The sequence below is a fragment of the Aythya ferina genome (genome assembly GCF_964211825.1).
Source record: "Aythya ferina genome assembly, chromosome: 1".
NCBI lineage: Eukaryota > Metazoa > Chordata > Aves > Anseriformes > Anatidae > Aythya > Aythya ferina.
The window spans coordinates 132,302,346-132,324,554 of NC_140296.1; the positions used below are offsets into that span (position 1 = coordinate 132,302,346).

Below are 22,209 nucleotides of genomic sequence, written 5' to 3' on the forward strand. Positions count from 1 at the left end.
TTGCACATAATTTACCTGTGTCGTGTGGCATGGAAATTTACTAGCTTACTTGAAGTAGATACACAGTCTGTTCTGAGGATTAGACTTTGCTTTGGTTTATTTTGTGCATTCTTTTGTGTAATCATCTGTTTCATCCTGAAATTTGTTTAACAAGATGGAGTTCTTGTGGCTGTCATAAAAGGCTGGAAGATGGGCCATCTAGAGCATGGTTCTGTGGATTTGAGTGAGTTACCCATGTTATCCAGGTTTCAGTGCTTCCATCTGTAAAACTGTTGTCCAGATACTTGCCACCCCACAGGAGCCTGCGTGAGTCACATAGCAGGTGACCTCCCTGCACTGAAGTGATGGAGGGTGCTGTTTTAACCTCTCCACCAAGGATCTTTACTGCATTTCTTTTTCTGTGAGAGAGGGATTAGCAGCGAATTGGAAATCCTAATCTCTCTGTAAATTCAATGTTGTATGTGGTGCATGTGCCTTATTGTACCTCCCTCCTTTTGTCCTGTATTTTGCTGATGTAAGTTTTGAAATGTGTTTTACCTTGTCCCTCTGCGTGTTCTCTCCCCTTGTGCTGCGTGTGGTTATGTGCGTTGTTTGGATATCTGAAGATCGCAGTCGAAGTGCAAGTGCACCTACCTTAGGTATAGTAATACTGCATGTCTGCCTGTACCAGCACTGCGCTGTGACTGCTGCTAACAGCTGGTTATGGCCACACACTTTTAAAGCAAAAGCTACACGAGAGCTCTGCATCAAAACTGTGCATTGTTAAAAGGAGTTTCCATGTAACATCTGCCCTCTGCTATAAGTCAGCTGTGCAATTTTTTGATAGCTGCTACTAATGAGAGATTGCGGGTTAATTTGCAGAGACCTTTGCCAAAGCTTTGAGCACAGAGTTACCTACAGACCAAGGTAGCAACTGAGAATCAGCAACATATAAACACATGGGGCACCTTTGTGCTGGTGCCCCTCTTGGACACCCCTGTATAAACTTGAAGGGTGGCAAAGCAGCGTTGGAGTGTATTTACTTCTCAGGCATTCATTTAGGGGAGCTCTGAGGGGAAGGGTATGTAAGTTCTCTTCTGAGAAGTAGTTATATTTATTATGTAGTAAATGAATGAGAAATAATCGGGGCAGATTGAGATGGAGCTATTTATGTAGTAAAACCTGATCTCACAATGTGAGCATTCCCTGAGTGATTCTGGCAAGGGCAGGGAGGACCTACAGAGTCTGACATTAGCAAATGGAGCTGTGTCAGCTGGTGTGGCAGCACAGCCATTGCGTGTCACCCTTGCTGACAAAGAAACACAAGTGCTCTTGGCCCTCTTGGTTTCCCATACAGCCCTATAAATGTCATCTCCTCTTAGAGGTTGTGTCAGTGGAGCAAGGTACAAGGAGCAAGTATTGCAATACCCGCAAATCTCTGCTTCTAATGCATCTAGCCTTGTCCTTGATCTCTCTCTTCAGAATTATGTTTAAATGTGTTTTTTTGTTGTTGTTGTTGTTTTGGTTTTTTTTTTGTTGTTTTGTTTTTTTTTTTTCTAAGCTGGCACTTTTTCTTATCCAATTAAAGCAAAGATCACTAATGCAAAAGCCTGGTTTGACACTACCGCTGTCTCTCAATGGCAGGATTCCCATATTCAGTAGTGGTCAAACCAAAGTACGAAGAAATAATCTTTTATGTGACCTTGTTGCTTCACTATGAGGTTTCACTTGTAAATCACTGAAGGAAAATGGGGCATGTTCAAATGTAGTCTATCTATCTGAAACATCTAAAATTTTGCTCAGCAGAAAGGTATGCTGAGACCACGTGTCCCAGCAGTGTGTGCTCTAGCTTGATTCATGCAACGTGTTTTCTCCTGGAAGTCTGAGAGTCCATGTCAAAAACAAACGATGGTCATCTAATTACACACCCACATGAAAACAGGGTAAAAGTGGCTGCAGGCCTGACTGTCAGCCTGCTGTAGGCTGCCTTGCCACAGCTGCTTCATCTGAGCAGGCTCGTGCTGTCACTGTTCTTCAGCAAGCAAGTGGCATAAGCCACTTTATGGTGACTTATGGTGACTTTATTCAGCTATCTAGCACTTTGCTGCCACATCTCTGCTTATGTAGCCTAATAGATACTGCAATTTTGTGTAATTTCTTTTTAAATGGTCTTTAAGTAGTTTTGTTCTTTGTTAGCTTAGCTTTTATGAAACAGTCTTGTAACAACTTCACTTGTGAGTTTTGTTGTCAAAGAAAACAGCTATAGATCAAACTTTTCACGTTAATCAGAGTGCTCTATAGTTCTCTCCAAAGAGAAGATTCAGTTCAGACAGAGCCTAGACTTCATGGTATTTCTCTACAGAGGAACGAAACACTTCAGAACTTGCATGGGGGAAGCCCTCTTTCCACCAATGAGGTGAAAGGGCCCTCTTACTCCTGGGATGTAGGAGGAACTGTTTGTTGCTGGAATTTTCTGAGTGGGGAATTTAGGAGATACTGCAGATCTTTAGGAAAGATGCCCACAGGATAATAATTTTTTTTTTTTTTTTTTTTTGGGGCTCTGGGGACTTCTGCTATGGCACTGATTTGTTCCTGGGCTTCTGTGAAAGGACACTCCCTGAGAAAGAGTGTATGTGGGATTTAAATCATTGATTAATTCACCAAATGTTTGTTGCCTACTCAACCAGCAAGGACATTGCCTTGGAGTGTTTCAGTAAGGCCCATGAATGAGGAAGACAAGCTCAATAATTTTAGATAGAGTTGTTCCAGAGTTCAGGAGTGTGTCTGTACAGTGCTGTGAAAGCAAGTCTTGATGGAACTTTGTTTTCTAATAGCTGAAACAGAAAAAGGATCTGCAGATCACTTGGATCTGGCTGGCTTGCCCCCTCGACCAAAAGAAACAGATAGTTTACAGATGACTCCGCCTTCTCCAGATTCCAAGAAAAAGGCCAGAGGAATCAAGAAGTTTTTTGGAAAGTAAGTGAAAGATGCGAAATGACCATTATGCAGAGCTGGATTTTGCAAAGGGTTTTGCAAGGGTTCTAGCCGAGCACTGGGGCTGCCCAAGCTGATGCTTTTGGGAGGAAGAAGCTGGTGGGCTTAGCAGGAGCACTGCTCTGTCTTCCGTCTTCTTGTATGCATTTTCTGTCAAATCTGCCTCAGCTTCTCATCTTCCATTTTCCCCTCTCCAACCAGTGGCCCTGTGGTCTGTTCAAGGCAGGCTATGGGCATGGCTGGTGTGACCGTCACAAGAGCAGGAGCATGGTATTTAAGGTTTTTTTGTTTGTTTTTTTTTTGGCTACTGGTGGGTTGGTGGTGGGTGCAGGAAGGGCTACAAACCCCATGGGAAATCTTGTGTGTGTTGGTTGTACTAGTAGAAGCATTCCTTTTCCTTGGTCAAATATGAATATACTTCCTTCCATTAATCTAGACTTAAAAGAAGTCAGTCTACCACCTTCAACCTAGATGACATGTCCGAGACTGAGTTCAAAAGAGGAGGGACAAGAGCAACTGCAGGGCCGCGACTAGGCTGGTCTCGAGACCTGGGGCAATCTCACAAGTAAGATGAGTGGTGAAAAGTGTGCCAATGCTTGTCTTCCTGGCAGCTCCAGTAGAGCACAGGGTCAAAAGGAGAATCACAATGTCAAAAGGATACATTCCCTCCCCTGGCGAGCAGAAACAGGCAGATCCATGCTATTTCTTCCTTTGAGAAGTGGTCTTGGCAAGGTTGAGGCTGGTTGGGTGGTGGGTGCCCAGGGGTGGGATCTTGCTGCTGAGTGAAGCTTTTCATGCCTGTGACTTTGCAGGAGTGCATCTGTAAGGCTGCACAAAATGGATCATGAGCCCTCGTGTGGCCATGAGAGATATTCCTCCAGTATATTTCCTGCTGCATTTCTAGGGATTAAAGGCAAAAGTGAAATATTATATTTTTTATTTAGTTTTAGCCACCCTAGGCAGCAAAGGTGATTGTGCCAGTAGCATTAATAGATTATGTTTATTGTAATGGTGATGCGAGATCAGTAGCAATTAGCACTTTGTGGTGCTAACAATTCTGACGTAGAGATACACTATTCCAAGGCTTACCTAGCAGCTGATCATGATGCACGTTCTTCCCTGGAGATTGCCCCAGCTCCCACCAAATACCTATGAATGAATGGCTCAGTTGTTCTTATTATTTTAAGTATGAAAGCAGAAGATTGAGGCATGGGATTTATCAATCTCTTTTTTTGTAAAATCTTCTGAAGTGAGCTGGACATGCCATTTGCCAAGTGGACAAAAGAGCAGGTTTGCAACTGGCTCCAGGACCAAGGACTAGGCTCTTATATAAGTAATGGCAGACAATGGATACTGTCGGGGCAAACACTTCTTCAGGCTTCTCAGCAGGATTTGGAAAAGGTGAGAAGTACTAGAAACACTACTTTTAATTAAACTTAAAAAAAAAAAAAAAAAAAAAAAAAAAAAAGTATTTCTATTAATGTAAATCATGTCTGCACTGTGAAGTGCATCTAGTCAAAATAAAAATGTAAAAAATTTTTTTAGTTTTCTTTTTATTTATCATCTGCAACAATGCAAAATCTGGTTCTTTGTAGGTGACATTTAGTAGAAATGTAATGTTCTGTAATGAAACTCTTAATTAGAAGTTTGTGAATTAACTTCACTAGACATGGACACCTGAATTGGCTGTGCTGCTTTTTAAAAGCATGCACTCAAGAGTGCTTCATTATCAAACAGCTTTGAAACAGGTTCATTATCATTTATTTATGGCACAGTTATTTTATGCCTGTGTGAAAAAGTTGTAAAAAGCTGCTGCTTTGGTCTGGATGTATTTTCTGCCCATTTTACAAAGAGGCATACACCCTGTTACACACAGGGTGACCATTTTCTTTGTCTTAAATTATGGAATCGTTTGTCTTGTTTCCTAAAACTAGAAGAAAAAAAAAAAAAAAAAAGAAAAGTTGGTTTAGTTTACACTTTGAATCCACAATGTTTGCTAATGTTTGAATTTCCAACTTTTAATAATTACTACCCTCAGGAAATAGTAACCCTAGGGAAGGGGGGAGTTGTTTCAATTAGTAAGCTAATTCAAAGTTATACTATACTACAACTTTAGTTATACTATACTACAACTGGAATACAAGAAGTGTGATGTGGACATAGTGGTTTGTGGTATTCAGAGATAACATTAACCAGTGAGTGCTAGTAAAAGTGTACATGGGATTAAATAAATCTTCGATGGCGGCACTTGCACCTCTAGACTGGGGAAGTTCTTGTGCATTTGGAAGCATAAATAAATTTCAGTAATTCCTGGGACCTTTATATGCTTTTAAATAATTAACACATTTAACCTTACCTGCCTAAGTGGGAGGGAAGGTTGTAATCACATCAAGTATTTTTCTGAATATTAACATGTTTTAAATTGTTTGATTTAAGCTGGTATGGCAATACTATGGCTGATATTTTCATATAGTTCTTTAGAACCTACGTCTCTTAATCCACTCCAGTGAGCTGGCATTTCCATAATTCCAAGCATGTGCTGAGATAGTTTTGGGATTCAGCAATGGGAAATATACCTGCCAAGTCACCATCAAGTGCTGTTTACACTGTGACTTTCTGAAACCATATTTAATTCTTAGCAGAGGGAGAAATAAAGTACAGTATTGTCGTAAGCTTTGCTGCTTTCCTTACTTTCACAGGAGCTTGGGATAAAGCACCCATTGCATCGGAAGAAGCTTCAGCTTGCTCTGCAGGCGCTTGGGTCTGAAGAGGAAAACAATCATGGAAAACTGGATTACCACTGGGTTACAAGTAAGATTTTATTGCATGCTGAAGCAGCAACTTTTTGTAGGGGTTCCTAATCATGGCAAATTTAAGGCTCAAAGAGTGGTAATAGCACCAACAGACATGGTTGCTATTAATCGAGAAGAGCTTTGCTGCACTAATGTGGTTGTCTCGGTCTTAGGGTGGCTGGATGACATTGGCCTCCCCCAGTATAAGACCCAGTTCGATGAAGGAAAGGTGGATGGCCGAATGCTTCATTACATGAGTGTGGTGAGTAAATGTTTCTTCTTTTCCTGACATCTTTGCCATGTTCTTAGTTTTTCCTCACTTCAAAGCACACTGGCATACCTCCAGACAGCTCACTTAAAGACCAGGTGAGGCTAGAGAGACCTGCTTTCAACCTGCCATCATTGTGACTGCATAGATACTAAATTCACTTAACACTTGAACCTCTTTCCCTCAGCCCTCCCACAGGAGTGTGCACCAGCCAAATCCTTGCTGTCCCCATAAGCATCCCATTTATGGGGCACTGGAGGGCATCTGTGGCTGCTTGGGCAGCTCTGGCAACACAGACATCTGTTCTCAGATCCTGCTGGGGAGAGCAGGACCAGATAGACATCTTACAGAGGATGAGGAGTCAGGTCATAGCAGTCTGGTTTGTAGCTTCCTAGAGTGGAAAGTTGACAGGTCTGGAGGCCAGCAGACCATCTGCACATTACTCTGGGTCTTTGTTCAAAGTTTTAAAGAGAAACTTAGAAGTACTGTGAGGTCACCATCTGCATATTTGAGTTTTGCCCCAGATGACAAGATCTATTGAAAGGAAGCTAAAGGTGGAGCTTACACTTGCTCTTGCAACATTGCAGAGGCTACACATATACTCATGTTATGTACCAAAAGCAGAGTTCATTCCAACACCTACACATCTCATATGTCTCGTGAGATGTCAGTATTTTCAAAGCTGTTGAACAGTTCAGAAATTGGGCCTGCAAATTTTCTGCATGATTGCAGAGAGAAAGTGAGAGTGTCAGAAGCACTGCTAATGCTAAAAAGATATTCTGGGATGCCATATTTGCACATGCTGTATCGCAGAATTTAACAGAATGCTTGAAATTGTAGTAGGTATCCTGTGTTAATGCTAATAGCTGCAACCTGTAGAAAACAGAAGCCCAGATAGTACAGCTCACCTGCAAGTATTTCCTATAGTCTTTCCAGCTTTAAAGACAATATCTTAAAGTGAAAGAGCAAACAAAGTAAGCAAGAGCCCAGAATCATACGTGAGTAATGAGCAATCTTGCACGTAATTGTCTGTGATGTTGTCTGATGTGCTCAGGCAGCATGTGTAAGTACACAAAAGCGTGCAGATTCTGTGGTCGCATTTCATGCAGCTGGGCTTTTGCTGTTAGTGATGCTATTAATTAATAGAAGTAGGTAGAATTTTTTTCTTCTCTTCTCTTCAGTGAGCAAATATTAAATCTACTTACATATTGATGTGGATGCTTAGGGTAAGAAAACCCAAGCAATTTTCTTTGAAGAGAATTGCAGTTTTAAGAGACAGCTTGTTTGAAAACAGGACACATTTAATAGCATTTGTATAATGTATTTCAAAATGTACACAACCAGTGTCAGCTACCCACTTTAGTGCCTGTCAGGTGAAGCCAACCTAGCACGTTTCATTTGTCTAAAACATCAGGTAAGATGACTTATAAGGCATTTGTTCTTCTCTGAAGAAGTAAATGGAAACTGAGCATTGCCAGTATTATTCCCTTCTTTGTAACAAAGAAGTCAGTCGCAGTGGTACTCCCTCATGAGTTGTGCTATGAACAGAGTAAAAGTTATCATTTTATGCCGTGTTTGCATGTATTTTGTACAGCTCTCACATTAGCTCAGCTACCTGACATGATTTTGCTGTCAAGTGCTTTTCAGTCAGATACTCGAGTACTTGCTGCTTGCATAAGGTGTTTTGGTGTTTGCTTCCTTTTGTTTTTGAGTTTGGACATTAATATTAAAGGAGGAGGAAGTTTCTTTCTTCTGCTTGTTAAATCATGGAGATCTGCTGCCAGCAGGTTCTGCTGAAGTTGATCTTGTGTTGGGAGACTTTATCACTATTGACTAGATGAGCATTGAATGCTGATAGGCTACAGTGTAGGTGGTAAAGGAACTTCTGTTATTCAAGTCTTTTTTTTCTCTTAAAGTAGAGAAGTGGACAGAGGAGGGAAATGCAGCAAGGGCATTGCCTTTTAAATAGGTATTCTTCCTGTCAATTCCCTTTAATTTTAAATTGCTAGGAATGTTTTAGAGTAGAACCATCAAATTTTTAGCAGATTGTGTAAATAATCAACTAAATATAGCTGTATGCAAAGTATGAAAAATACTTTTAAAAATCACGTGAAGATTTACCCCAACTCAAACTAAAATAGCAAACTATGAAATAGAAACTCTAATCTTAAATTCATCATAAGGTTAGCCGAAAACAATGAAATATGTGGACAAGTGAAGAATCTAGTCATAGATTATTCTCACAAAATTGTAAAATAGTCCAGTATTTATAACACACATGTAATATTAAAACATTATGCACCTTTATGTCAGGGTTAACCTGGCTTAATGTTTTAATATTAAGCCAGGTTAACCCTGACATAAAGGTGCATAAATTAATTTGTCAGCCAACTTGTACCAGAAAAGAATCAGACTTTGAGACACTTAATGGCACAATGAGGATTAAATTATAATCAAAGAGCCTAATATAGCAAGAATGCAAGTCTCGCAGCATGTGACCCCTGTTGCAGTGCAGAGGTTCTTTGTAGCCCTTCTCTGGTGCTGCAGTAGCTAGCTGAGAGTGGGCTGGGAAGTCTCTCCAGGCTGGTCATGTAACTCGCTCCTGCATGAAAGTTTTTCATGTCTCTCTCGTGAGACAGAATCTGATTATTTTGGTTTTGATATGATAAATTTCTGGGGCTAGACATTGAAGTGAAAATAGAGGTAGGCAAAGCATGGCATCTTCTGCATTACATAGATTGGAAACCCATCAGCAGGACACACCAACAGCCTTTTCTAGCCGGCAAGCCTCATCTAAACTTTGTGTCTCCTTAGCTGTTTTCACCATTTGTGTCCTGTGAGTTAAGCCCTCTCGGTTGCCAAATGACTCTCTCTTCCCCTTCTCAGTGATTTGAAGTAGCCCTGAATATAAGAAGGAGAACAAGGGGTGTAATGGAACCAGAGCAAAACTGCTGCTTGCTGCTCTTGTCACAAAGAGGGAAGGAAACTTGCTTCTCCCAGCTCTTGACATCTAAAAGCTACTTATTCAGCCAAAGGCTGCACCTGGTGGCCAGTGCAGGGAGAGGGACGCTGTGAGGCAGTGTCTCCTTTGGCATGGTAGAAATTCTCACATGTGTCAGGAGATGTGTGACTCTTTCTATGAAAGAGTAGCGGGAACCTAAATAGCTGGTCTGTGTGAGCTCTAAAATCAATTTCTCTACAAGATTAATGTGTAAGTAAAAAAACATTGGGAGGATCAAGCTTTTGGAGAAAGAACCATCTGCTTTTGTTAGTATCATAATGTGTTGTAGAGAGGAGTGTGCCTGTGTCTTTGCGTGCTCTTACCCTGTGATGTGTGAGAAGTGGCTCATCTCATGCTGAAAATGATGTGGTGTAAATTCACCTGACATAACCTCATATTTTTATCTCCTTTTTTTTTTTTTTTTTTTTTTTTCATTTTAACTATACAGAATGCCTCGATCAGCTTCAGGGTAATTTATTGTTTTAAATTAAACTTCGAGCTGGATGTTTGTGATATTAAAACTTTGGTCAGGACTAAATGAAAATGCCATCTGATTCTGATGCAGTGTGGTTAGAAAGCTGTCCTGTCTCTAGTAGGATTGCGGAGGAGGCATCATCTCACTCTCTCCCATCATCATCACTCCAGATTTCTTGTACTAAGCTCCATACAGCATGTGAAGAACATCATGCAGGAGCTAGTATAGGAGCAACATAGGAAGATTTTCTTCTGGGACAGATGGCTTGACATCCTGTGTCTCATTTATTAAAATTTTATCCCAGAATGTATCAGATGTGACATTTTAAGCCAGAGTCCAAAGCAGTCTCCTACAGTTGGACATTAGTTCCTCTAATAAGTGTATTTGTGTTTACTAACACCCCCTTCCTCTTCGACAGGATGACTTGCTGTCCTTGAAAGTTGTCAGTGTCCTCCACCACCTCAGCATCAAAAGGGCCATCCAAGTTCTGAGAATAAATAACTTTGAGCCTAACTGTCTGCGCAGGAGGCCATCAGATGAGGTACTGCTTGAAGACGGAACTGTGAAGAAGAATCCTCTAGTTTTTTTCTGAGTGTTTGTGATTATTCCTTCTTTGCCCTCTCCTCCTTTTATTGGTTGTCTTCTATTTCATTTTGTTTCATTTTTTGCTTCCTCTTTCTTATTTTGTTCCCAAGTTTCATGCCCTGCTGTAATTACCTGGAACACCACTTCTTTCTTCTGCAGGCCCTAGAGTCAAATCTCTGCCAAATTTCCCATTCCTCTTCCTAGGTGACAACTGGCTCTTTTGCCTTGAATATGTTTCAGTAACAGAAGTCATCTTAAACTTAGTGCACAGTTACTGTGAGGCTTATGTAATTGTGAAGTCTATGGCAGTGTCAGAATTTCCTCTGTAAAAGAAATTTGGTACTCTTATCAGATGGGAAACTGGTATCAGTTCGTTCTGGAAGCAGTGTACACTGACTAGGGCAATGGATGATGAACCAACTCAGAGTCTTGGGTTTAGATATGTGATGCCTATCTGCACCATGTGGAGATAGCTAGTTTTCAGCTGCACTGGTAGAAATTGCAACTATTCTTAGTACACAGGAAGATATTCAAACTGCATGAAGTATGATACAGACCTGCCCACTCAACTCACAGGCACAGCTCATGTTATTTGGCACAACTTCCTACAAACAGAGCAAGAAAGATGATCACTTCCCAGTAGGATAAACACAAGCTAATCACTGCTGTAATCAGTTCTAGGCTTAGATTATTAGAAAGATAAAACATTTCATGTTGTGAATGAACCACAGTTGAAACTGGCTGATTTCAAACCATACTGCATTGCTGGAAGGCTTTAGACTCTTCTTGTTATGGCTAGAAAAGCATCAGAAAGGTAGCTTCATATCAGTGTCCCCATCACCTAGACTTGTCAGTATCTTAACTCTGAGTTGAAGAAGCAGCTTAAGAAACTCAGGAGAGCTCAGCATATTGTGAACCCTTTGCAATACAGAGGTAAAATATTTCTGATGAAATTTCAGTTTATATCTGCTCTGAAATCTTGCAGTACTTGGGGAATGTGTGGGGTTTGGTCCAGACCCATCTCTGCTTTGACATTGCTGCAAGATAGTAATCCAAAAAGAGTGGAAGCTTTTTCTCAAGTGCAAGGTGGGCTTGTGTGCATTAAAGACAGGAGAGGTTTATTTCAGTAAAGGTTAGGCTGCGACAGCTGTGTTGGGAAGTCTCCTTAACTGCCTTTTTCTGCTGTTCATAGAGTAGCGTCACACCTTCTGAAGTCACCCAGTGGACCAATCATCGTGTGATGGAGTGGTTACGCTCTGTTGATCTGGCAGAGTATGCACCTAATCTGCGGGGGAGTGGTGTGCATGGGGGACTGATGGTAAGGTTTTAGGCAGGCAGGCTGAATCTGTTTATATTAAAAAAAAACAAAAACAACAACAAAAAAAACACTACCACTGAGAATTGCTAGAGCAAAGTTCTGATATCTTTGCTGCAGCCACTCTTATTTTTTCTTCTGTTTATGGTTAATAATAAGTTGCTGTCAAAATTCATTACCTTATAGTTTTAAAAAACATGAATGTCTTGGGCAAAATTAGTTTGGAAAGCGATGAGTTTGTTTACCTGTATCCCCCTCACAATTTGATGGTGTTCTCCACTTTCCACCATCTTCCTTCCTAGACCTGAGTATGTTTTTCTTTTGTGAGGGGGGTTTAATTCTTTCATACAATCTGTAATTTCAGTGTCAAACCAGCATTGCTTTTAGTTGCTCTAGCATGAGATGCTCTAGGCTAAAGACTTATACTTGTAGAAGCTTGTTCTGATCGATAGGTATATCCTTTCTCCAGACATTTTATGTCTGTTTATTCTCCATCATTCCTTTGACTGCATTTTCCAGCATTAAAGAGGATGGTGAATAAACATTTTGCAATAGCTCCACATGAGCTAAGGGCGGATTTACGTGTTCTTACCTGCCAGTTTGTTTCAATATAGCTCAAGAAAGCAAGTCTGGAGGTAGCATTTTATGAATCCTTTAACTAGTTATCTCTCTTTGCTTCCCCTTTGTTGTATATTTTCTCTAAAATAAAAACATCTCAAAGCAACCTTAGGAGGTGATGAAGACAGGTGTGCTTCTTGATGTCCTTGAGACCTCATCAGACAGTACTGGCTTCAGCTGTATTCTCTGTGGTTTGGTTAAAAGGTTTTGGAGCCACGTTTCAATGTAGAAACCATGGCGCAATTGCTAAACATCCCACCAAACAAGACACTGTTGCGACGGCACTTGGCGACTCATTTCAACCTCCTCATTGGGCAGGATGCCCAGCAGAAGAAACGTGAAGCCATGGAGTCCCCAGACTATGTCCTCTTAACAGCAACTGCCAAAGTAAAGGTAGGCCACTTGTTCTGGGTCATGTATGAGCTTCCAGGCAGACATTTAGATATCCAGTTTTACCTGTTCTTGGAGCACAGTTCAGTAAGGTCTGAGAAAAGGGGCTGGCTGCTAATGAAAAAAACACACATTAAACACATGAGGGAACACATCTTGTTCTTTTGGATGCAGTTATCAGGAAATGCAGCTATTCAGAAAGTCGTTGTTAGGAGAGCAGGGGGTCTTAACCCTTCATCATCTGCTTACATTGATTGAAACACCAAATGCAGAGAGATCTGTTAATTCTTTGTTTACTCTAACTTGTCAACTTTCTCTTCACTTGTAAGCCAAAGAAACTTGCCTTCAGCAATTTTGGAAGCCTGAGGAAGAAGAAGCAAGATGATGTGGAAGAGTATGTGTGTCCTATGGAACTGGGGAGGGCTTCTGGAAGTGGGTCAAAGAAGGGTTTTAAGCCTGGCCTGGATATCCGAGTGTATGATGATGACGATTTGGACAGACTGGAGCAGGTAAAACAGTTTAAAATCCTTGGCTCTGCTGTCGGGTTTGGTGGAAAACCTCCTTTTCATGGTGAAACCTTTCCTTTACTTTGGCCTGAGAAGGTCCTCACTTCTTAGAGTCACACAGCACCACTAGCAAACATAACAAACATGCCTCTCGGCACAGGAAGATACAAGCTGTGAATGCAATACCTGTAAGACCCTCTCTTGCATAGTGTGTGGCCCTCATGGGCCACACTCTTTTCTTGCTCTGACCAGGTTGGGTGCAATCAAGCATTTACATTGTCTGCTGTACTTAATTGCCATTCTGTTGTGGCATACAGTGGATTTATTATTCATTCATTATTCATTATCTGTTTTTTGCAGATGGAAGATTCAGAAGGGACAGTGAGGCAAATAGGAGCATTTTCTGAAGGCATCAACAACTTAACAGTAAGGCGTAAAACTGGTGTCTGTAGAATAAGGTTCCTTTTCTGTACAATGGACCTAAGACCTTTGCCAGTCTCTAGCATTAAATAGCAGTGCTGAGTTATCTACAAACATACTTAAGTGCAAATTTTCATCACTGTTAGCAGCTCTGTCAAGCAGCTTAGTTTTGTGTTTTGGGGAGCAATTGCTTTGCTAGGTATCGGTGCTTTTAGTGAGAGATAGTGTTTGGATGGGGTGAAACGCCTCAGTCTGAGAACTGAAGTATGTAAAATACTGTGCAAACAACAGATACAGTGAAGCCTCATCAGAAATGGAATCAGCCCAGCCCCAGCCGGCATTTCCCAAGCCATTTGTGCCAGCAGAAATGGAGCTGGGCCATGGGGTAAAAAAAATAAATCTGTTCCTCACAGTTTGTTTTGTAGATGAGTTATTTTTCAGCTGGCTCCATCCCCTGAGCCAGGGGTTCCCCAGAAATCAATGGGGGTGGGTCTGGAGGGGAAGAGTGATAGGATGCCTTGCCTGTTAGTGTTGTTTGCTGCCAGCCATGAGACTGGACTGTCCTCAGTACTTGATATTAATTGGGAGGGCCTGAACCTTGACTCTTTTCTCATTTCCTTTCTAGCACATGTTAAAAGAAGATGAAATGTTTAAAGACTTTGCGACTCGCTCTCCTAGCACCAGTATAACAGATGAGGACTCTAACGTGTGACAGTAACCACTAGGCACTGATGAAGGCTCAGCTCACTTTCCTATGTACAAGAAACAGCATTACACATGATGGGCAGCAAATCATGTACATTACATTGCTCTTGCTTCTGTTTGTTAGAAGTAATACTGGGAGGTGGCGAATTTAAAAAAAAAAAAAAAAAAAAAAAAAAAAAAAAAAAAAAAGGTGCCTACTCTAAAGTTGCCATAAGAAATACCCAGACACTAGTGAATGGTAATTGTTTTTTTACTATATTTAATGTACAAACTGGTGGTATCTTTCAGAGTGTTGCATTTAAATTTACATGGTATCATAGTGCTCCTTTTGCTTATTCTTGTCCTGAGATAATCCTTTATATTGTTTCAGAATAGATGTATTGTGTCTGTAGATTCTGATCAGCTTTCTCTAGATTTTCAGTTGAAACAAGATGTTATTGCTATCGGCACAAATACTAGTTCTGCCCTTCCCATGATATCGAATTTAGTCATCCATGCCCTCCCCTGTAGCTCTTAATTGTTGCTTTTATTTTTATACTGTTTTATAAAAATAAAAAAAAAAAAGAAAAGAAAAAAGAATATATTAAGTACATGTAAAAGCAGAAATTTAAATTTTGTGAAATAGAGTGATGGAAAGCTTGAGGTGTGGGGGAAGGGGAGGGGTTTGTAAAAGATTATCGCAGTTTGCATACCAGCTGGTTACTGGAAAAGGCAGGCTGGCCTTTGGAACTGTTTGCTTTTTTTGCTTTTTACTAAGTGCACAGTATAATGATCTTCCATTTGGGATGAAACAGTTATAAAGCATGTTTCTATTGGCAGTGACTCTTACAGAAACTGCAAATTTAAAAACGTCTTCTTCCGTGTTCCTTGCAGCAGTAGTTATAGCATTCAAGAAAGTTATTAATGTTTCTGTGACTTAAAAATATTCTGGAGAGTTTTCCTTCAAGCTGAGAGTACTCCCTGCATATGGAAGGGATATTTCTGTGCTGTAACTAACATAAAGATGGTGGAGTTGCAAAAAATCAAAAATAAAATATATATAGAGAGAAATGTATAGGAAATATATTATTTCATAATATTAAAGCCAAGGTGGGAATTTCCCTCAAAAATACAGATATCAAACATGTTGCATATCATTTTACCTTCTAAAAACATAACTCTCTTGCCTTGAAGATGATCAGATTTTAGTAAGTCTAACTAGCCAGTAGAATTTTTTTTTTGTCAGAATTTTTCTGTATTGCAAGATGTCCTAGCCAAAAGCCAAAAAAGTAACTGTTTATTACAGTGGTTGTTTATACGGTGTTGAATGTTGCATGTATTTTAGCACAATGGCATGAAACTTCTTTGCTTTGTAAAGGAAAAAAATCCAGTTAGAATTGCTCCTTGCAGTGGTATTTGGCTTTTATAAGAGTTGTCACTTCCGGCAAGGGTAGTAATGAAACCATTTCTGACATGCTGCTTGTGTGGTATAATGGAGTTTAGATTTTGGCTGATTTTGTGGGTGTTTCTGAAACACCATTACAAAAGTTAGGAAGGGAAGGAAGGTTCTTCACAGAGCTCCTGCTTATAGCTTATAATCTATTACAAGTCTTTTTTTTTTCTTTTTTCTTTCTTTTTTTTTTTTTTTTTAAGGATGTGCAGTGAAGGCTATTTATGTGCAAAGAAAATGAAAAATTTGATGTGGACCAGTTGTGTTGTATATGATATCAAGTGCTGCCATTCTCTCTTTAGTAACTGGAGCCAGGCAAACAATCTGTAATTGTTCATATTCAGTTTGTGCCACTTTACATTTCTCTACAGACAGACTACAATACTGGTGCTTTATCCAAAATTCCTGACTAAGTAATATCCACAAATAATTTGCTATCTGTTGTTTCTTCCTCTGCTGTCTTGGGGGTGTTTGAGCTATTTTAATTAGGCAGAAATACCACATTATGTAATGCCTGCTTCCAGCTTTCAGGTGCAAATACTCAGATGTGGATTCAGGGCTTGCTTTCTGTGAATAATTTGCAATATGGTAATTATTTAAATGTAAGTTGAGCTCAAGACCCTGCTCTTACCAGTAGAGATGCGCTGGGACGACATGGCACAGGCTTCTGAGCAACAGTATTCCTCTAGTTTCACTCCTTTAGCAGGCTCTGACTAGTGGACATAATGGCTGGATATTCACAGGGAAAAAAAAGGGCTAGTGACACAATATTATGTGCTGAAACAGGTATAAGCAAATACTCTCAAATTTCTTTTCAGTTCAGTGCTATTAACAAACATATTGGCAGCAGCAGGTGATCACTTGTTTTTAAGTCCAGTGTAAGTAAAATTCTGCTCCGAACAACCCATTTCAGCATCTACTGGTTGGAAAATTGGTTGTCCCTTCAAAGCAGCCTATCATCTGAACCGTGATTATTTTATGGGGGTCTAATATGAAAGCAAGGGATGACCTCAGGAAGTTTATGGGCGCATGTGCACAAAATTGATAACATTGTGGTATTTTGTGCATTTTTGAAGAGGGCAACATTACTGCTGTGTATTGCCATGTAAGATCCAATAAAATCTGTGGAAAATGCCAAGTGTTTGTGTTTGTTTTAAATATGTATCCGTATTTTTTTTAATTTCCTAGGAAGCTATTTTGTTCTATTTAAAAGATGAGGGAGAGGGGGCAAACAAAATTAGAGTCTTTGTGGACTCATTAGTTCATCTGTTGATAGTGCCTGCAGAAAGAGTCAGATAACAGGAAAGAAATGCACTGTCCTACGTCTTTTTATACTGATTTCTGAGATCCAGATTTGAATCACTTGGGTTATTTGGCACAGTGTGATGAGAAGGTGTCTCTGTTGATTGTCATCTGGTGCAAAAGCACCAGCTTTTGCCATTCCCACTGCAGAGAACAAGCATCTCTCTAGCCCCAGGTGTTGTCCCCTACGCATGTATTTGCAGCCTTCAGCAGGCATAGGAGCTCCAGCTGTTTTCCCCAGACCACAGTGTGCTGCTGGGATGCAGGTAGAAATGTCGATAAATGTTTTGCCTGGTGTGGCCAGATAACAGAGCAGAAAATGCAGAACCCCTCCCTGTCTTTTGACTGTCATTTCTGTGGTTTTGTATGACAGATCAACATTTCTGTGTTAACAATGAGGATAAACACTTTGAAATCTAGAGCACAATATGCATTTGTTGTTACAGTGATGTGCAAAATAGAAGATGCATACTACTTGAGAGCTTTATGCTTTCCTTGAGCGTTCTGATGTTTTACTTTGCAGCAAGAGCTTTACCTGGTGAGTCCTTTTATCTTTTTCCTCCCAGCTGAGGATAGCACTCTGTGAGGCAGCTGTGAAAATTAAAGCAAAACCTGAGTTGCCAGTAGATTTGGAGCAGAGGTCAGCAAGGAGAGTGTGTTAGGTGCTGGGGAATCCCTCTGTAGAAAGGAAGGGAACTCAAGATTTAGGGTCAGAGATAACAAGAGAAGCAGTAGTGAACACCTACTGATGGCTGTAAGTTATGAAGGAGTGGAGACAGGCCCATGACAAATATGAAGACCCTGTAAGAGAAGAAAGGTAATACCTAGGACATGATCTGTTTCTTGGAAAGAGGGACCTGAGGGCAGTGTGACTGACCAGCCTGCTCCTGAGATGGCGTTTCCCTTGTGGGTGTGGCAGGAGCACAAGAACACCTGTAGGCAGGAGGGGAGAGATCAAATGAAGGAAGTTTTAAGCAATTAGAGAAAAGAAGGCAGAGAGAGAACCTCATTGCTTTTTTCATTCATTGAGAATGAAGAGGAATAAGACTCAGTAGGACAATGTTTTGTGAGAAGGTTGGTGAGCTTCTGGGCCCATGAGGAGACTGTGACAGTGCATTTGGTGGCAGCAGTAGCTTCTGGAGCTGAACAGGGCTGGTGCCTGCTGCAGCAGTAACATACATTCCAGCTTTTACAATTAGGGAGACTGGATTTTGTAAAGTTAGGAAGCTTGTTTATTTGTAGTTGTAGCTGTGCATTGACTGTCCAAGCCTCCCTAAGATAATCCAGCAGCAACAGCACAAGCTTCTTAGTTGAGCCAAATGTTCAAATGAGTCCATGTGCATTGTCATAGCACAGTTAATGCCACTGACAGTAACAGCAGTTAATATTGGGATACAGGCAAACATTCCATCAAAATAGACCATGACATCATCTCACGCATCCTGTAGAAGTCTTCAGGTTTGGATACATATTTCTCTCTGGGTGATTAAAGAAACAGCTTGATTCATCTCTAGGAAACACCCAGTGCCAATAAAGAGGCTTCTTTGTAATAGTCCTAGAAATGAGATTGAATGAGATAAGATCAGACTGGAACGACATAGGTTTGGTGAAGGAAATGGTGTCAGAATGAACAATAAGGAAAACAAACAGGTGAATTCAGTAGGTGTGGAAGTTACAGGGCCTGCTGGGCTGGTCCCTGCTCAGTGAGCTGTGGAGGAACGCGCCCAGAAGAAACCTTTCATGCCCTCCAGGACTGCAGCCTGCCAGGCATGACTTTAATCTAGAAGGCGACAGCTACCCATTATGTGTACTTAGTAGGTCTGACAGTGCCCAGTGACTACAGAGCCTTTGCTGAAGAAGGAAGGGACTTCCCAGAGGCTGTCTGCATGTGGAAATGACCTTCTTCTGCACATAAAATGGGCCAGAAAATATCACATGAAGACAACCAGGAGAGCAAGGCCAAAACTCTTGTTATCTGTGAAGTCTTCAGCCAAGGTGTGGTCTATGCATCGCAAAGACTGAAGGACTACCTTGGGTTCATAGATCCTCAGAGCAAATTCCAGACAGCCACAGACACTCTGAATGAGATCTTTCTGGTCAACTTCATCAGCTTCTGTGTGGAAAAGGGAGTGGAGGAACGTATCACAACCAGCAAAACGACCAAGCAGCAATCCTTGTTGTTTGGTGTGGACTGGATCTGGACTCTGTTGGGAGTTGACAAGCAAATCAAACTTCAGATTGCTGTGCAGGCTCTGCAGCTGGCCAAACTTTTCCATAGTGAAAGCAGCCCCACCAAGGCACTGGATGACTGCTGCTGGGAAGCCACGCTGGCAGATGAGCATTTCCAAAACAGGAGCAGGTTTGAGAAGCTGGCAGAGTTCTGCCGCCTGGTGGGACAGGACTGCCTGGGCTTGTTCATCGTGTTTGGTGTGCCAGGGAAGCCCAAGGACATCCACGGAGTCATGCTAGACAGCATTGCCAAGGAGAAGCAAAAATGCTGCCTGTTGGGCGGGAATGCTCTAAGGCAATTTGTCATGAGTACTGAGAGCTTCCTGTCCACAAAAGAGATGTTGGAAAACTGCCTCAGCGCAAGAAATGGACTGAAGGAGGTGGGCAATGTGTACGTGAACTTTCTGTAAACCTTGTGTTAGCAGCAGCAGCTCTGAATGCCTGAAGCAAAGGCTGTGTGGGCTGAGCTTGCCTCATTTCCCATCTTGCACGCCATTCCTCCACCCCCTTATTTCCCACTTTCCCCCTCCGCCCAGCACATTCCTGTAGATCCTGCAGTAGCCAAAGCTGATTCAGTCTCTCCAGGTTTTAAAACAACAGGACGTACCTGCCAGAAAATGTGTTTATAGAAGGCTCATAATTTTGCCAGAACATTTTGTTCGCCAACTGTCAAGTATTGGCTAAGGCTGATGAAAGCTTTATTGCCTGGAGCCTTGGGAGGTCTTATTAGACTTGACTCAGCCTCTGTGTGCTATGTCTATAGAAAAGGCAGACTGTTTGTTTTTTAAACAGGAGGATGAGTCTGTAATAAAGAAAATGTGTTGTTACTAGTCATAAAAGTTGCAGTGAGTTTGGAGGACAACAAGAGGACTTCAAAACACTCTTTTGGAGGAGTGGAGCTGGTTCTCAGTTAGAAGGAGGAGGAAAAGCCCTTCCCTGGGATAGAAATGGGCTATATGAAGAAGCTATTAATCACCTGCCTGCTGGAAGTAAATCAGTGCCTTGCTATGGATTCAGGGACAGGAGAGCCTCAGTGCTGTGGGCCACTGTGAAATGCATGGGCAGGGTTGGTCCCAGCTGCAAATCCTGTTCTTGCTAAGCAGCTGTGTCAGGTCAAGGTGTGGCAAAAGGCAGTGGCAATTGTTAAAGAAAATGTGGGAAAATTAACAAATGGGGACAAAGATCCAGCAGTGGGGATGCTGATGGGAGTCTTCGTCTTTCAAAGCTGCAGAGGTGAGCTCCGGACCACTCATGGCAGCGAGCAGCAGTCTGGAAGGGGCAGAAGTGCTTTGCTTTGTCTTTGTTTTCAGTATCTTAGCAGCTAATAGTATTTATGTACTGATTTATTCAATTTTCCTCAGGTTTTACTAGACAGCACTTTGTGTTGCACAGTTGTAGTTACTTTCTTTCAGCCACTGTTAACCAGTGAAAGGAAGAATTAATCCAGTTTCAAACTCCCAAACCCACTGTGTTTGTAGGCCACTGTGGCACTGTAGTGACCAACTTTTGTATATGGGAGTAGTTTTGTAAGCATCACCCTCCTCTTCATGTGGCTTTCCTTATAATTTAACAGAATAAAAATAATTTCAACAATCTTATTTTTTGCTATGTGATGTTTGAGTTTTAAGATGGGGAAGCTGCGACCTCTAAGAAATAAAGGCTCTTATTTACACAGTCATATAAAAAGAGCATAAAGAAGCTTTGGCAATAGTGCCAGAAGCTTTCCACAAGGTAAGTCTGAACTGATACTGAAAAGTGAACGGAAACAAAACCAAACACACAGACATCAGTGAAATTTTTGCCGTGTCACAAAGGTAGCTGGGCCGGGGAAGGGAGGCTTTTTAAACTAGCTCATTTAAATACAGTTGCTTTTTATAGAGCTGGCTGCATTGTAATTTTTGTGCATAACAAGGGTTTGGTAAGACAGAGAGGATAATTCTGGTATTTTATTATTTTTTTACAAAGAAAATGTGCATAGTTACAGGGCTGTGCAGTGAGAGCAAGGTCTAGGACCATTCAGGATGGTTTTTGTTTTTGTGTGTTTAAATTAACAGCATGAGCAGTACTGTAGCTGGATTGATTGTTTTATAAAAGACCAGCAGAAAAGCTTTATTTTTGCTTTAAATTATCTTGCAGCTTGTGGTTTTTAGGGCATTGTCTTGTAATAAAATCAGTTCCATAGGAATGCTGTCTCTGCAAACATTGTGTTTTCTTCCTTTGGATGTTTTGCATACCTTTTTGGAGTTGGAAAAGGAAAATAAATCCAAATGATTTGCATGTATAGATTTTGAACTATGAAAATTAGACACTGAGGCAGTTGACCTTTTAATTTGACTCTTCCAGAGGTGCTCTGGTACCTCAAGTAAGCAAGACTCAGGTAAGTCTTGCTTACTTGAGGTACCAGAGCTGCTTAAGCTGCCTTGGTACTTATTCTGGGATCCAGATTACATTTTCCAGGGTGTGCCACAGCTTTCACCTGGTTGCCTCATGGGTTGCAGCTCAGGAGCCTGGCCCCTCAGCAATGGTGGGAATTTGCCAAGAATCTGTGCTGCGGATAATAAAGGTGAGGACAAACAACAGAGTATTTAATGATGTAAATTTGACTTTGTTCATTTATTTAGCCAGGCTGAATTGGTGACTCAGTCATATGTGGTGGTTTTACTGTGCTGAGCAGCTAAACCCCACAACCGCTCTCTCACTCCCCCTCCTTTAGATGAGGAGGGGGAGAAGTAAAGCAAAGAACAACTCACGGGTTGAGATAAGGATAATTTAATTAAAGGGAAATAATTATAATAATTAAATAAAGACTACCATGAACTAAACAATTTAACTAAGGGGAAATAAAAGGGAAAGGGGAAAAAGGGAGGGGAAAAAGGGAAAAATAAAAAGAAGGGAGGAAAACAAACAAACAAAATAAATGAAAGCTATATGGAAGTGCAGAGGAAAGAAATTACTCTCTACTTCCCACAAATGAGCGATGATTGACCATGTCCTTGAAGCAAGGCCTCAACGCACGCAGCCGGTGTTTGAGAGGAGGACCGACATCTTCTCAACGAGAGCCCACCCCTCCCCTCTTCTTCCTGTTTCCACCTTTTATTGCTGAGTTTGACATCACATGGTATGGAATATCCCTTTGATTGGTTTAGGTCAGCTGCCCTAGTGATGTTTCTCTCCTCACTTTTTGCCCACCCCCTAGGAGGG

The 22,209-nt window shown here is 41.2% G+C and overlaps 2 protein-coding genes across 21 annotated transcripts in view; both read left to right on the plus strand.

Annotated features, from left to right (window-relative positions):
- Positions 1–16,615, plus strand: part of PPFIBP1 (PPFIA binding protein 1) — a 112,868-nt gene extending 96,253 nt beyond the window's left edge. For 14 of the 20 annotated variants that reach the window (XM_084505742.1, XM_084505728.1, XM_084505727.1 and 11 more), the window contains 12 exons: positions 606–638; positions 2,814–2,955; positions 3,410–3,538; positions 4,224–4,374; positions 5,673–5,784; positions 5,939–6,027; positions 9,928–10,050; positions 11,287–11,412; positions 12,232–12,420; positions 12,747–12,926; positions 13,284–13,349; positions 13,969–16,615. In XM_084505742.1, the coding sequence (XP_084361868.1) occupies positions 606–638; positions 2,814–2,955; positions 3,410–3,538; positions 4,224–4,374; positions 5,673–5,784; positions 5,939–6,027; positions 9,928–10,050; positions 11,287–11,412; positions 12,232–12,420; positions 12,747–12,926; positions 13,284–13,349; positions 13,969–14,055 (1,427 nt within the window). In that variant the 3' untranslated portion in view covers positions 14,056–16,615. The remainder of the gene's footprint in view (positions 1–605; positions 639–2,813; positions 2,956–3,409; positions 3,539–4,223; positions 4,375–5,672; positions 5,785–5,938; positions 6,028–9,927; positions 10,051–11,286; positions 11,413–12,231; positions 12,421–12,746; positions 12,927–13,283; positions 13,350–13,968) is intronic. The other 6 variants (XM_084505740.1, XM_084505743.1, XM_084505726.1 and 3 more) reach the window with 1 other exon arrangement.
- A 146-nt stretch (positions 16,616–16,761) lies between these two features.
- Positions 16,762–20,606, plus strand: REP15 (RAB15 effector protein). Its single transcript, XM_084505745.1, has one exon. It carries the CDS (start codon positions 18,696–18,698, stop codon positions 19,416–19,418), a length of 723 nt encoding a protein of 240 aa, XP_084361871.1. The 5' UTR covers positions 16,762–18,695; the 3' UTR covers positions 19,419–20,606.
- The last annotated feature ends 1,603 nt before the right edge of the window (positions 20,607–22,209 follow it).